At 36.3% G+C, this 13,065-nt stretch overlaps 1 protein-coding gene across 4 annotated transcripts in view; it reads left to right on the top strand.

Annotated features, from left to right (window-relative positions):
• Positions 1–13,065, top strand: part of LOC131033457 (uncharacterized) — a 262,765-nt gene that overhangs the window by 17,715 nt on the left and 231,985 nt on the right. For all 4 annotated transcript variants that reach the window (XM_057964694.2, XM_057964692.2, XM_057964693.2 and 1 more), the window contains exons 3-5: positions 2,469–2,559; positions 2,650–2,770; positions 2,875–3,058. In XM_057964694.2, the coding sequence (XP_057820677.2) occupies positions 2,469–2,559; positions 2,650–2,770; positions 2,875–3,058 (396 nt within the window). The remainder of the gene's footprint in view (positions 1–2,468; positions 2,560–2,649; positions 2,771–2,874; positions 3,059–13,065) is intronic.

Genomic DNA, 13,065 nt, shown 5'->3' on the forward strand with positions numbered 1-13,065 from the left:
ATCAACCCTTTGATGCATTTCCTTTCATATCTTTGCAAATTTGCTCAACCACTCACTGACTTAGGTCAAATCTTAGGTCCCTTGTGAAATTTCGCTCTGGACCCTTTGGAAGGGTCAGGAGCAAATTTCATGATTAGCTCAAGTTTCTTGACCTTTCCTGCTTATCTCACCAAGTCTGGCCTTGCACAAGGTGTTCCCAGAGGATAAATAAGTCATCTTCACACCAAATCATGCCTAGGGCTTCATCTTTCACCTATTGGACCAATCTTAAACTCTCAAAGATGACACTCACTCACAAAACTTCACTGACCTCTTCAAACTCAAGCTAGTCACACCTAGAAATAAGAGCAAAACTTGACCTGGGGAAGGCTTTCAAAGAAACCCTGGCTTGGACCATCTATTGACTCACCCTAGCTCAAGCAGAGCTTGCTATCTTAATGATACCTCTCACAACTCTCAAAGTGCAAAGGCTAATAGACAAGAACCTAAAAGACCAAAAAACAAACCCTAGAAAGTAGAAAGTAGGGGTCCCCATTTGCAATGGGGTGATGTGTGAAATGGTCACAAGAAGTTGGTACACACCTTGTGCCTTGGACTTGGTTGGACTGTTTTTCTTTTGATGTTTTGGTGCTTCACTTGCACTCACGACCACGCATGAGTCCTCTACACGTCCATTTTCAGCATTTCTTGCACTTAAGTTACCTTCCGCTTCATTCTTGAACTCTCTTTTCTTGGGGGTCTTCAACTAGTTCTTCCAATTCTTTGTTCTTTCGAGATGGATAGCTGTTCAATGTGATGTAAATTACTCTTGAGAATCTTACTAAACTCATTCTCAAAATTTTCTTCTTCCTCTGCTTCATTTGATGTTGATTGTACAAATGGGTTGCCTGTTTGGTCGATAAGGTCCTTGTATGCTTCATCACGAAGTGGTAAGTGTTTGGCAATTTCTTCCCACTCTCCCTTAGAGAGTTCTTCAGTGAAGGATTTCCTCTCTTCTCGACTATGACTTTGGTTGAGGCTTCGGCTTTTACTTCGTTCTTGGGAAGGGCTCTAACTTGGGAATCATCTTACTGGATTTTCCTTGAATGTTTCTTGTAATCTTCTTCTTCGTTCTCGTTGTTCTACAATCTTTAAAGATCGCCCGATCGCTTGGTGTTGATCACCTTATGGCCTCTTCTCGCCTTTATTGGGATCTAAGGGCATGAATCACTCAAATCTGCACCCGATTTCTTTCAAGGCAACGACGCCAAATGTTTATTGCCATATTTGATAAATTAAATACATGAAGTAATAATAAAGATGAGCATGCATATCAAATATAGGAGTAAAATATATCTTTACTCGCACATGAAATTATTATAGGAGACCCGAGATGATCAGCCAAGGATCAGAGTTGATCTGACTAAAATCATATTAAATTTCATGATGATACACAATATATTTAAAGGAGGTGACAGTTGCCAAGAGGAGCACAACTATCAACCAACCGATGCTTATAACTACTTGAGAATGACCAACAACTTAATACGAACAATTAATACATGGTCAGATAACCAATATTATCGAAACATAATAATAGACATTGTATGCCGACCGTAGAATCTGGGTTTTAACAGTGGCAAGTGACAATATGCTCATTGCCACACCCCAGCTTAGGAGATGCTGCTTTCTCCTTGTTTGAAACCAAGGAAGAACTATATGTCTGAAACAATAATTTTCTCACTGCAAATACTATATTGTATCTTGATATTTATGCTTGAACGGTTTTGCCATAAACTACTTATAGCTGTTACTATAGTGCCCATTATCTATGGTTAGTTTTTTTGGTTTTTTGTTTACTTATTGGTTTTAATTATCTAATGTGCACCTCTTTGTACTTCAGTCAATCGGTATTCTACTGATGTCCCACGAAGTGCCTTTGCAGTATTTTATAGATATCAATATAATGGTCTTGTTTCAGAGTTAAAAAACCTTTAGTAGCAATAGGTTACACTGTCAAGCATAATGAGAACACATTTAAATCATTGTATGCAATTGAAATGAGGGTTGTGATTAGGATGATGGGTGGATATAGATCGGATACACCATGACTCGGATATAGCTTGGATATTGTGCTGGCCATATTGCATGTGTTTTGGCCATGCATCTATCATTGCTTCCATATCCATTCCTTTACCAATACTCCAAAGCAAGAGAGTTTTACAGAATAATGTAAGTCCTAGGATGAAAGCAAACGTAGAACATCAAATGACACCAGAAATATTATGTGATCCCCACAAGAATAAATGCAAATGGGATGAGATTATCTCTCACAAGTGGAATGAAGTACCTGAAAGCTGAATCCTTAATCGTCGTTAGAAACAATGGGAGTTTCATTTTTGAATTTACTGATTACTGTGAAATCTTCTTTTTTACTGCAAGTTGATGATTGCTCAAATAGCTTCTTTTCTCTTTGATCCCGTTTCCAGGATACTAGAAAATGTGCAGAAGCTAATGCATGGAGCGATTCACATTAAGAAGATGGATACCTTAGATCTAACTCTCACAGAATTCTCACAGGTGACTGGTTTTTCATGGATATGACTTGACTCATGCTTTCATAGGTGAATGCTGCATTTAGATATCTACTTATACAGTGGTTTACTACAGGGTTACCTTAGGCTTGGTCATGAGAATCGTAGAAAAGCTCTCTTAGCACTTGCTATAGAGTATGGTGTTAACAGGGTTCATGTTCGTGATCTTATCCAGCATTATCTTGGACTGCAGAGTGGTAATGTTAAAGTTCTGTGGTGGTGAGTTTGCAGAGTAGAGTATACTCTTTAATCTTTTTTTTGTTGCTGAAAATGTGTTTGTGCTTGTTTTCTGTTGATTCAGATGATCATAGGCAGACACCTGACTTGGATGAAGAAGGGCTTGCCTCTGCTTTATATAGGACTGAGCGAAATTTACGATGTGCTTTAAAGCCATTATACACAATACTTTTTGAAAGGTTGAATGCCCACCCAGGTGGCTTGAAGTTCTTGGTTGATCTTCGAGTAGATATAAGTGTTACCATTGAGTAAGCCATTTCACTGAATTCCCTTTGTACAAGCTTAGCATAATTTTTAACAGTGGAAAGAGAGTAGTTGACAAAGATACTGGTTACAATATGATGAAATCAACTTGGAAGTTCTTATAAATCTAAAATCTAAGATTTTTTTGTGTTTGCAGCAGTCATGTTATTATTTTATTGTTGTCTGGAAGTGATAGTTTAACAAGTAACAACAAACTTTGTTTCGGAATTCTATTATTATTGTAAAAGGTATCTATCATTTATTTAAAAGTTTACAATCTTGCAAAAAATTGTGACAACAATTTTTACAATTCAACAAGGAAACTTCATAGTCTATTTGTCATGCAATAACAATGTTTAAATCTTTTTCCCCATTTTATTAGATTTTAATACAGGAATTTATAAGTTAACTTTTTCTAAAACATCCACCATTATATTCTACTACACAGGGATATTGATTGTAAATTATGAACTTATAAGTTGTTTGTGAAACAAATTGTACGATATGTACTCAGATGAATATATAAAAACAAAAATCTTTGCCAAAAAAGTGTCCCTGTTTATTGCTGAAATTTCTCTTTGCTACCTAATAAAAAACTGAACTTTTTTTGGGGGGCCAGTTATGTACTTGTCACAGAGTTGTGCTTGAACATACAAATGTGGAATAATGGCAACAAGATTGATGGGGCTTTTTCCGTTGAAAGATCCCCACTCAAATCTGATGTAATTTTTGTTGAGTTTGATGCTGCTGATTTAGGATTTGAGGAAGTTTTTTTAAGTGTTTTGGTTTCAGTTTTGTTGCCAATGCTGGAATGGGGTTTACACATGTAACATATGCCAAATAACAGCGTTTTAGATCCAATTTGTAGACACTATATTTGACTAATAAATTACAGAATTCTGATTTTAATAACAGCAAGATAACAACTTTTCAGAATTTATAGAATGAAGTCAAATATGCATACCCGGAGTCCATCACTCAACCAGTGAAGGGTTTTATTGAAGAATTCAATGAAATCATAGTACACGAGTGTCCATTGAGATGCAATGGCTCCAATAGACTTTATTTGCACCAACAATAATTATCAAAAACAAATACTGAGAGAAATACTGGAATTGCTAAGACCCATGCCTGGCTTGCAGGCATAATTATTGACTTCAACTGGCCAAACAAACTGAATCATAGAATCTTCCTGATGCTTGGTGAATTCCAAATTTGCCGATGACAACTTCTGATCACAATATCTGCTCAAACCCTAGTGTCAATTTTTCATAGTACAACCTGCAGGAAGGAATGTATGGCTAGTGTAATGGTATGGCTGGCTTAGGAAAGGTACGGCCAGCTTAGGAGAATGTACGGCTGGCTTGAGGAATCTCAATTCCCTCCGAATCTGCCACGTTTCACCTTATTTCTGCTGCAAACAATTTTATTATCAACCCTTGCAGGCAATTCCACTAATTAGTGGTAAAATCATTCTCCTGGCAACAATTACTTTTATTGAATTTCACTAATCTAATTGCACCAAACCCTTGATGTTTATTTGCTGGAAATAATCTGTAAATCCACCTGTAAAATACTCCAATTAAACACAAATGGAAACCTTGTATAGATTCCCCACAACTGTGAACTGGGTTTCCGTCCAATTCACAAATCTCCAAGGACTATTTTTTCCCAAAAGTCTGAAAGGCTGCTGAAATTCATCCTCAGAGCTCAATTCTCCAATTGCTGATTTAAAAATGAATCAAGAATGCCAAAATGAATCCTCCTCATGTTCTTTTATTGACTCCAAACCCTAATCGTAGCTTTAGAGTTTCAATATTTTATTTTTAATAAAGTTTATTAAACTTTATTCTTCTCCACCTTTTTATTTACCCAAATTTTAATAAAATAATGTCTACTCAAGATGTGCACTGGAAATTGGGCTCATAATGTATTTATTATTTAATAATTCATTTTTTTATTTATGTGTTAATACCCCTCAATGGTCCCCTTTTAAAAACAATTTTATCTCACTCTAACATGGGGTCCTTTTATAACTTTAACAATCTATTATAAAGTGACATTATTAATCACTTTATTTTATTTTAATTAAATATTAAAGTGAATACTTTAACATTTAATTATCATTCAAACCACATCACATGGCCAACCCGAACTGAAAACTAATAATGCACATGTTATCCTGGTGATATCCACATAAAGCAGGTGAACTAACAGTCCCTTCCTAAAAAATAGGGATCCTCCCTAAAAAATAGGAACTGTGACCCAAGCCTTCAAAATGATCCCTGAGGTCTCTTGATGCATTCCGATCAACTCTAGTCAATCCCTAAAATTTAGGAACCCCTCCCAAAAATAGGAGATTATCTCAAACTACCCAAAACGGCTTATAAAGCCCTTGTGTAGCTCCACAAACCTCTGAATAGGTCTCCTATCCACTCTGTTGGCCTATGGGAACCCTAATGATAGGCCAATCCTGCTCAACTGCCTGTCAACTAGAGAGGGGACATTACATCCGTAGCCTCCTTATCATAATTAGTTTTTGTTAGCCTTGGCAACAACATAGAAAACAAAATAGAGTATAAGGTAGAACCTTTCTTTGAATTTGAAGGGGAAGCTCCTTTTTGAATAGTGAAGGAATGACATGTTTCTTTAAATGGAAAATAAAAAATAAAACCTAGAACTTGTGGGATTTTTTTGAGTATGTACTTGTTGACGTGTATTTTGTACACTATCAAACACAGAATAAAATACCTAAAGGTACCTTATCCTCTCTTGAATAAAGCCTCTGATTGCTGAAGATATCGCGAAAAAGGATCAATCAGGATGACTCCAAGGTTCTTGTATGTAGGGTCTCTACGTGTGGATAAGCTCTCTGTGGTATGATGTGATTTGCTGGAATCACAAGGGGACTTACACTTGATGATTGAACTTCTGATTTGCTTTGAATATTGCTGGAACACAGGCTCTTACTAGCTTTGATTTGAAAAAAAAGAAAAAAGACGAGGGCGAGGAAAGGATCTAATCCTAATACTAAGGAATGTAGGAGCAATGATTGATCTTTGATGAAATTCTAACTAGGTCTTGTTTTGACATCGCAGGACCATCTCCACAAGGCTAGTGCGATCTTCGAAGGAAAGCTTTATGATGTTCAAATCATCACTGCAGGCATAGACACCATCACGCTGATGCATATCAATGAAGAAGCGATAATTGAAGTTAGGCTTAAGCTGAATGATTCCAGTTGACTACACAAGGCAAGTCTGCAATCAACAAACTGCTAGTAGTATGGATATATGAATTTCACCATCAATCAAGCACATTTCTTCCACTCATCTAATCATAAAATCAAACATGAGAAGTATAAAGACCATGCAAATTGTCGAATCGACCCATAAATTTCACCATTTCTTCAATGAAGTTACAAGTCTTTTACAACATAATCTTGGCAACAATCTTTGCCTTCTCTCTCTACTCTACTCTAATTGCTATTCTATCAACTAGCTAATCACCTTCTAACTACTCTCTATCTGTCTTCTAACTGCTTCCAACTATATTCTAACTCCTTCTAATTGCCTTTACAAAATGAAATGCCAGGGCTTATATAGTGCCCTCAATACAATTCGATGGCTTAGATCAATTTGAGATCAATGGCCAAGATTCAACAATGAAAACCCTAATTAGGGTTTGTTACAACCATTACATAACATTTAATGCTTGACCAATGATAAAATTGTATTGCTTGGACACATGTCCTCTCTAGAAAATTCCACCAATGGATAGCTGGAGTAGGTACATCGGAGTTTGTGCCACCTTCCATGAGTTAGGTACATTGAATCTGGACATGCGGAGGTGGAACAACCCGACTGGATGAGCGATGACTGGGATGCCACCTTGTCTGACACTTGTAACTTGGTAGATATTCAACTTAATGTTATTGAGAAGCTAGCTTTAATTAATTCATCTGGAACTATCTGCTTCTTCAACGAACCCTTGTTCTAACTTCTTGTGTCCTTGATGTGCAGGATGATTGATGTACCTCGCCTTGGAATACTGGATTGGAGAAGTCGCCCTTGATGACGTCAGTCCAAAGAAGGCCGTCCTTGTTGATGCTAGGCTGGAGGAGGTCGCCCTTGTCCTTGCTTGATCGTCCTTGATGAGAACCTGCCGACTTGTAGATCCTCCGGGCTTTGGAGTCGCCATCTTGATACTTACACAACATTTCAAAATTAGTAATATATCTTGAAATCTAAAAATTAAACTTTAAAAGGAAGATTCAAGATTTTAATTAGGAAACTTCATGATAAATCTTGAGTTATCATTTCCTAATTAACCATGTAATACTTAGACTTTTCTAAAAAATGTCTAAAAAAATCAAACCTTGAATAAGGGTGTCAAGATGATTTTGCCATACCTCCTCTTGAGAATTAACTCTAAGAAATGATGTAAAAATAGATGAATTTTGCTAGGCAAAGTGTAGATCAAAGCTCTCTCTTGGATAAAATGCACCTCCTTTAGCTTGGAAAAGAACTCCACCTTCCTCTTCAAAAATCTGGAAATTCGCCTTCAAATGTCTTCAAAAATCTGGAAATTATCCTCCAAACTAGCAAGAAATACGCCTCTCCAATAGCCTTCAAGATGAATTTCGCCCTCCACTAGCTTCTCCACACTTAGTAGAAATTCGCTCCACGCAAGCTAGATTTCGCACCTCCTCTTTGCCCTCCAAATCGCACTTGGAATAATGGATGAATGAATGATTTGAATAATGAAAAAACACCTCCAATATATAGAGCGCTCACCTTCCACTTACCCATGAGGCCGACCTTGCAAATAAAGGCAAAAAAATAAATTAAATTAAAAAAAGAAGAGGCTGACTTGATAAAATGAATAAAAATGATACCCCAAGCACTCCCTTTTTAATTTCAATTTCACAAAAATTAATTTTAAATGCCTTTATAATAAAAATTTCTATTTTCTAAGGCTCAAAATTAATTTATTAAATGCCAATGTGTTTTTTATTTAATGCCAATTTAATTTTAATTTTTTTTTTTTAAATATTTCGAAGCCTTTGGAAGAAGACTTTTTCATCGTTGCACAATCTTGCCTTAGCGTGGTTTTGGAGGAACATTATTGGTTTTACAAAAATCGCCCTAGTCCCTTGGAGAGGGACAGGAGCGCCTTCTAGTTCATGGTACAAACTCTTAATTACATCAATCTCCAATTACTTTCTAGACGTAGAACATCACTCCCCACTTCATCTTGAGTCCTGGCAACAAGCAATAGCATTTCAAAATGTTAGGCACTTAGGCATTTTGAAGATTTCGCTCTGGTCCCTTGGAGAGGGACAGGAGCGATTTTGCAACTACGAGCTTACTTGTGTTTTGCTAGCCTCCCAGATTATATTCAATGGATAAATCACGCCCCTTTTCCTTCATTTCAAATATAAAACTTGCTTTTCTTTTGCCAAAAGTTTGTCTTGTGGGAAAATCGCTCTGGTCCCTTGGAGAGGGACAAGAGCGCCTAGTGCAACTTGGGTTGATTCTCTCCTTTGTGGCCTATTCAAGTTATATTCAACGGGCAAAACATACTTCTTTTGACCTCTTCAAATCGCGAAATCACTTAAATCTTGCAAGGATAATGCAAATTTGGAATTCAAGCTCCGGTCCTTCAGTGAGGGACAGGAGCACTTTTTCATTTTTAAGCCAATTCGTCCTTTGCTAGTCTTCCAAATTATCTTCAATGGATGAATCTTGCCCTCTTTCATTCATTTCAATCATGCAACTTGCCTTGCCTTTGCAAGAAATTTGTATTTTTAGAAAAGAGGGACGGTCCTTCAGTGAGGGACGGGAGCACTTTTGACATCTTGGCGTACCCTTTTGTTCTTTAAATCTCTCAATTGCGTCCAAGGCATAAAACATCCTTCGTCCTTCCCATCCAAGTCAAGTTTTGCCATAAAATATCAAACAAATAGGAGAAACTTGAAAAAGTGGCACGGTCCTTCAGTGAGGGACGGGAGCACTTTTTGTCATTTGGGTTGATTTACTCCTTTGTAGACTGCTTAAATTATATTCAATGGACAAAACATGCCCTCCTTGATCTCTTCCAATCATAAAATTATCCTGATCCTGCAAGAACAGTGCAAATTTGAAAATCAACCTCCGGTCCTTCAGTGAGGGATAGGAGCGAATTTTGCCCTCTAGGCCAAATCTTTTCACTTTTCATCTCGAAATTCCTTTGCTAGGGAAGATTTCACCTTACTTCATGCTATGAATAAAAGTTAATGTCCAAAAAAGGTCTAAAATTGTGCATATAAAGAAAAGCGCTCTGGTCCTTCAGTGAGGGACAGGAGCGAATTTGACCTTCTAGGCAAAAAAACTTCATCATTTCATTGTCTTGTCTCGATGCTCTATCATGCTCATTTCGTCCTTCATTGTGTCTTTGATGTTTCAATTTGACCAAACAAGGTCAGGAATGACTCAAATAAGCCTTTTCGCCCTGGACCCTTGGTGAGGGACAGGAGTGCTTCGCCTTGGTCCCTTGGAGAGGGACAGGAGCGAAATTCGCTCTGGATCCTCAGTGAAGGACAGGAGCGAAATTTGACTTTTTGAACTCTCTATCAGGATAATTTTTATGGAATATAACATTTAAGTATAAGTTCTTATACTTTAAGTTATATTCCATATATACTTTCAGGATGTTTGAGAGTGGTTTCAGACCTCCAGGAGTTATATTGCAAAATCTAGTTTTTTGAGGTTTTTTAGTTTCCAGACTCAGTCAAATTTCAGGATCAGGACATTCCAAACTTAGCCAAATTTCAGGATCAGGACTTTCAGACTTAGCCAAATTTTCAAGATCAGGACTTCACTCCAGCAGGACCTGCTATCCTATTGATCTCCCCGACAACACTCAAAATGCAAAGGCTAACTAACAAAACCCTAAAAGACCAAAAAACAAACCCTAAAAAGCAAAAAAGCAAGGGTCCCCATTTGCAATGGGGCGATGTGTGAAAACGTCACAACAGTACTATAAACAAACTTCAAGGAAACCTATCTTTTTATTCTTAGGTTAGGGAAGAAGACTATTTTTTGTTATTAACTAGACAAGATGTTTTCTGATTTTTTCCTAACATGAAATACCTAAACAACTAATGAATGCTCATAGTTTTTAGATAAAGACAAAAAAATAAAATGCAAGTATTACACAAATATTAAATTGAAAAGAGACATAATTAAGTAAATTGAATCCAGGAGACTGCATAAAATTCCGTGATCACCAACATTAATGAAACTTGCAATACAAAGCATACAAAACTAATCCAATTTTCCAGATGCACAAGATCTCACAAAAAGCTTTGAACAACAATTTTAGCAGAAAGTATAGCAATCGCTATTTAAAATTCAAGTGCTAATGGCACTTTTCCATAAGAGTTTACAATGCTTTTTTCCACTATCTTTTCATAAAAAGGGAGTGTTTCCATCTTATACATTTTTTTTCGTATCAGTAATCTCTTGCATAACTCCCTTTGCTTTGGATATTAGAGCATTCGATTGACCTAGTATCCTAGTAACTTGTTGGAAAATGTCTTCAAATCGTTGTTTCATGTTCCTTCTAGGTGGGACTAGCTGATCCAATTGCTGTGGGTCATTGGGAGACTCTAACATCCCAATTACAAACACTATAGGATCAGAAGAGGGCTGCAAAAGTCATTATAAATCCTTGAAACTATTTGACTTCAGGCTTCAAGGCTGTTTTGTCCTTTCTGTGTTTAAGGCGTTTTTTTTAATATTCTCTATTGCAAGTTCTAACATATTAACATCACCACAGCACAAGCTAATACCTAAATCTGTCCTATCTATTTGGAAATCAGTGGGCCCAAATCTTTGTATGGTCATATACTTTGAAGGAATAGCTGTGTTAATAACCAAAAAGCCCCTTGTGCTTTTAAGGGAATCTCTATTTTTAGAGGTCCAATTTTGTATCTTTTATCATGCAAGAGATGAGAGTTACGGATCCTTGTAGAAGCTCTAGTGCTAGTTTTAGTAATTTTTACCAATAGTTTAATTGAAGATTTTTGAATTCAGATTTAGTATTAATAAATTATATTTTGTATTAAATGTTACATTGTATGCAAGTAGACTATTTTTAGGATAGAATTTTTCAGTTAGCTTTTCGATTTATTTCTCATGCAAAGCTTTGTAAACCTTATAAATGCATACCTTTTGCATTTAGATTTTTAATAGCGATTTTCATCTCTACTTGTTGAAATTGTTGTTCATTGAGTTATTGTTTTGTGAATTGGGTAAAATCTACTAATTATTGTAAGTTTTGTATTAAATATTTCATGAGAGGAATTATTTTAGCTTTGTATATGGTTCTTTGTACTTAATTCATAATCCTTCGTGCTTTTATTTATTTCAATCCAATCAAGTTTTAATTGTGATTTTCAATCTTTTCATTAAGCTAAAAATTGCAAGTGTTCTTTAGTTGTTTCAGATATTTTAGTGTAGTAATAATTGTAAAATATAAAATTTCTTGTCTAGTATAGAAGTGTTGAATTGCCTTGTGCCCTAGCTTGAGAATAGAAAGATTTTCAATCTAAATTGTTTGTATTGCATACTTAAGACCCTGTAAGTTTTAGGTTACATCCAATTGAAAGGATAAGGAAACTTATCATTTTCTCCACTCTTCTGAAAAAGGATCTTCTCTTTATAACTAGAAGAATATTTTTACTATACACATTGTACCATTTTATGTCACATTGAAAGGTGTGAGTGAAAACACTAATTGTTTTTGGTGCCACCACTTGCATGCAAACTCCTTTTGACAACCCTACAAATTGTTATTCCATTGTGCTGCACATTCTTCATGGTCGACCGATTGAGTCTCAATTGGTTGCAGCCCTAGGGCCAAGTCCAGAGTCCCTACATTCAATTTGCAGACCACCCAATTATCTAAAGATATGATTTGTCTTGATCTTGAATTGTGGTGCTGAGTGCATAATATCATCAATTCCAATGATTGCAAGGTGACCAGAAAAGAAGCAGCTTGAATCAATCCACTCTCCACCAACTTGGTAGCCACATGGCTTCTTGGTTTGATCCTCTCATCCATCATCAAATCCAAGATGCTTATGTGGCCGTGAAGAGTATCCCGTGCATTGTGTGAAGAAGTCAAAAACATTTCAAGCTCTACTACATTTTCATCCAACTCCATTGTTGATAATTTATCTCCTCTTTGCTGTCCCAGGTTTTTGGTATGTAGAAATCTGAACAATCATCCTGCTGTGGAAGAAAAGTCCTTTTTCAGGAAGAAAATTTAGTATGGAATTGTATTACAGCGGAGCAAAAGGACAAGAATAGAAGGAAGAATATGAAGAGATGCTGCTGGAAACACTTGAAATACTGCTGCTGTTTTGAAAACTTTTCCAAAGTGGTGTTGGAAACCTCTTTAAGATCTGCAAAATATGAACAAATTGCTCTGTTTCTTCTGAGAACAACAGACAAGTTGCTTTTTGAATTTGAATGAAAAACAACTTTTATATATAGTGTTGAGTCTTTCCTTTGTTTGCTTTAACTCTGATTTTTGCTTTTAGCAAACTAAGGATAGAGGAGGCATCACCTTTTCTCTTCTTTTTTCTTTTGATTTTTCATACAATTTCTAGACTTGGACTGAATAGATCAGCATGCTGGCTGACTGAGTTTGGGGCAGATAAAATGGATGGAAAAACCCAAGGAAAATTGTGCCAAGTTTGAGTTGTTTAAGTGTCTTAAACCTTCGGAGCATATCTTTAATGGTTATCCCAACATAAAGGTGTGCAAGTGGAAAATAATATGGGCCCTGCCACTTACAATGTGTCCCTATCATAGGAAATTATTCTTTTCATGCTTTTGTGGGGATAGCTAATTGCTCAACCATGTAGGATGTGTTGATGGAAAAAGAGCTTGGTTATGTCATACAAAATGGGCACTATTCTGTTGATTGTTTCTTAGGACACCTCACACAAAATAAAATACCA

This window comes from Cryptomeria japonica, chromosome 4 (genome assembly GCF_030272615.1).
Source record: "Cryptomeria japonica chromosome 4, Sugi_1.0, whole genome shotgun sequence".
NCBI lineage: Eukaryota > Viridiplantae > Streptophyta > Pinopsida > Cupressales > Cupressaceae > Cryptomeria > Cryptomeria japonica.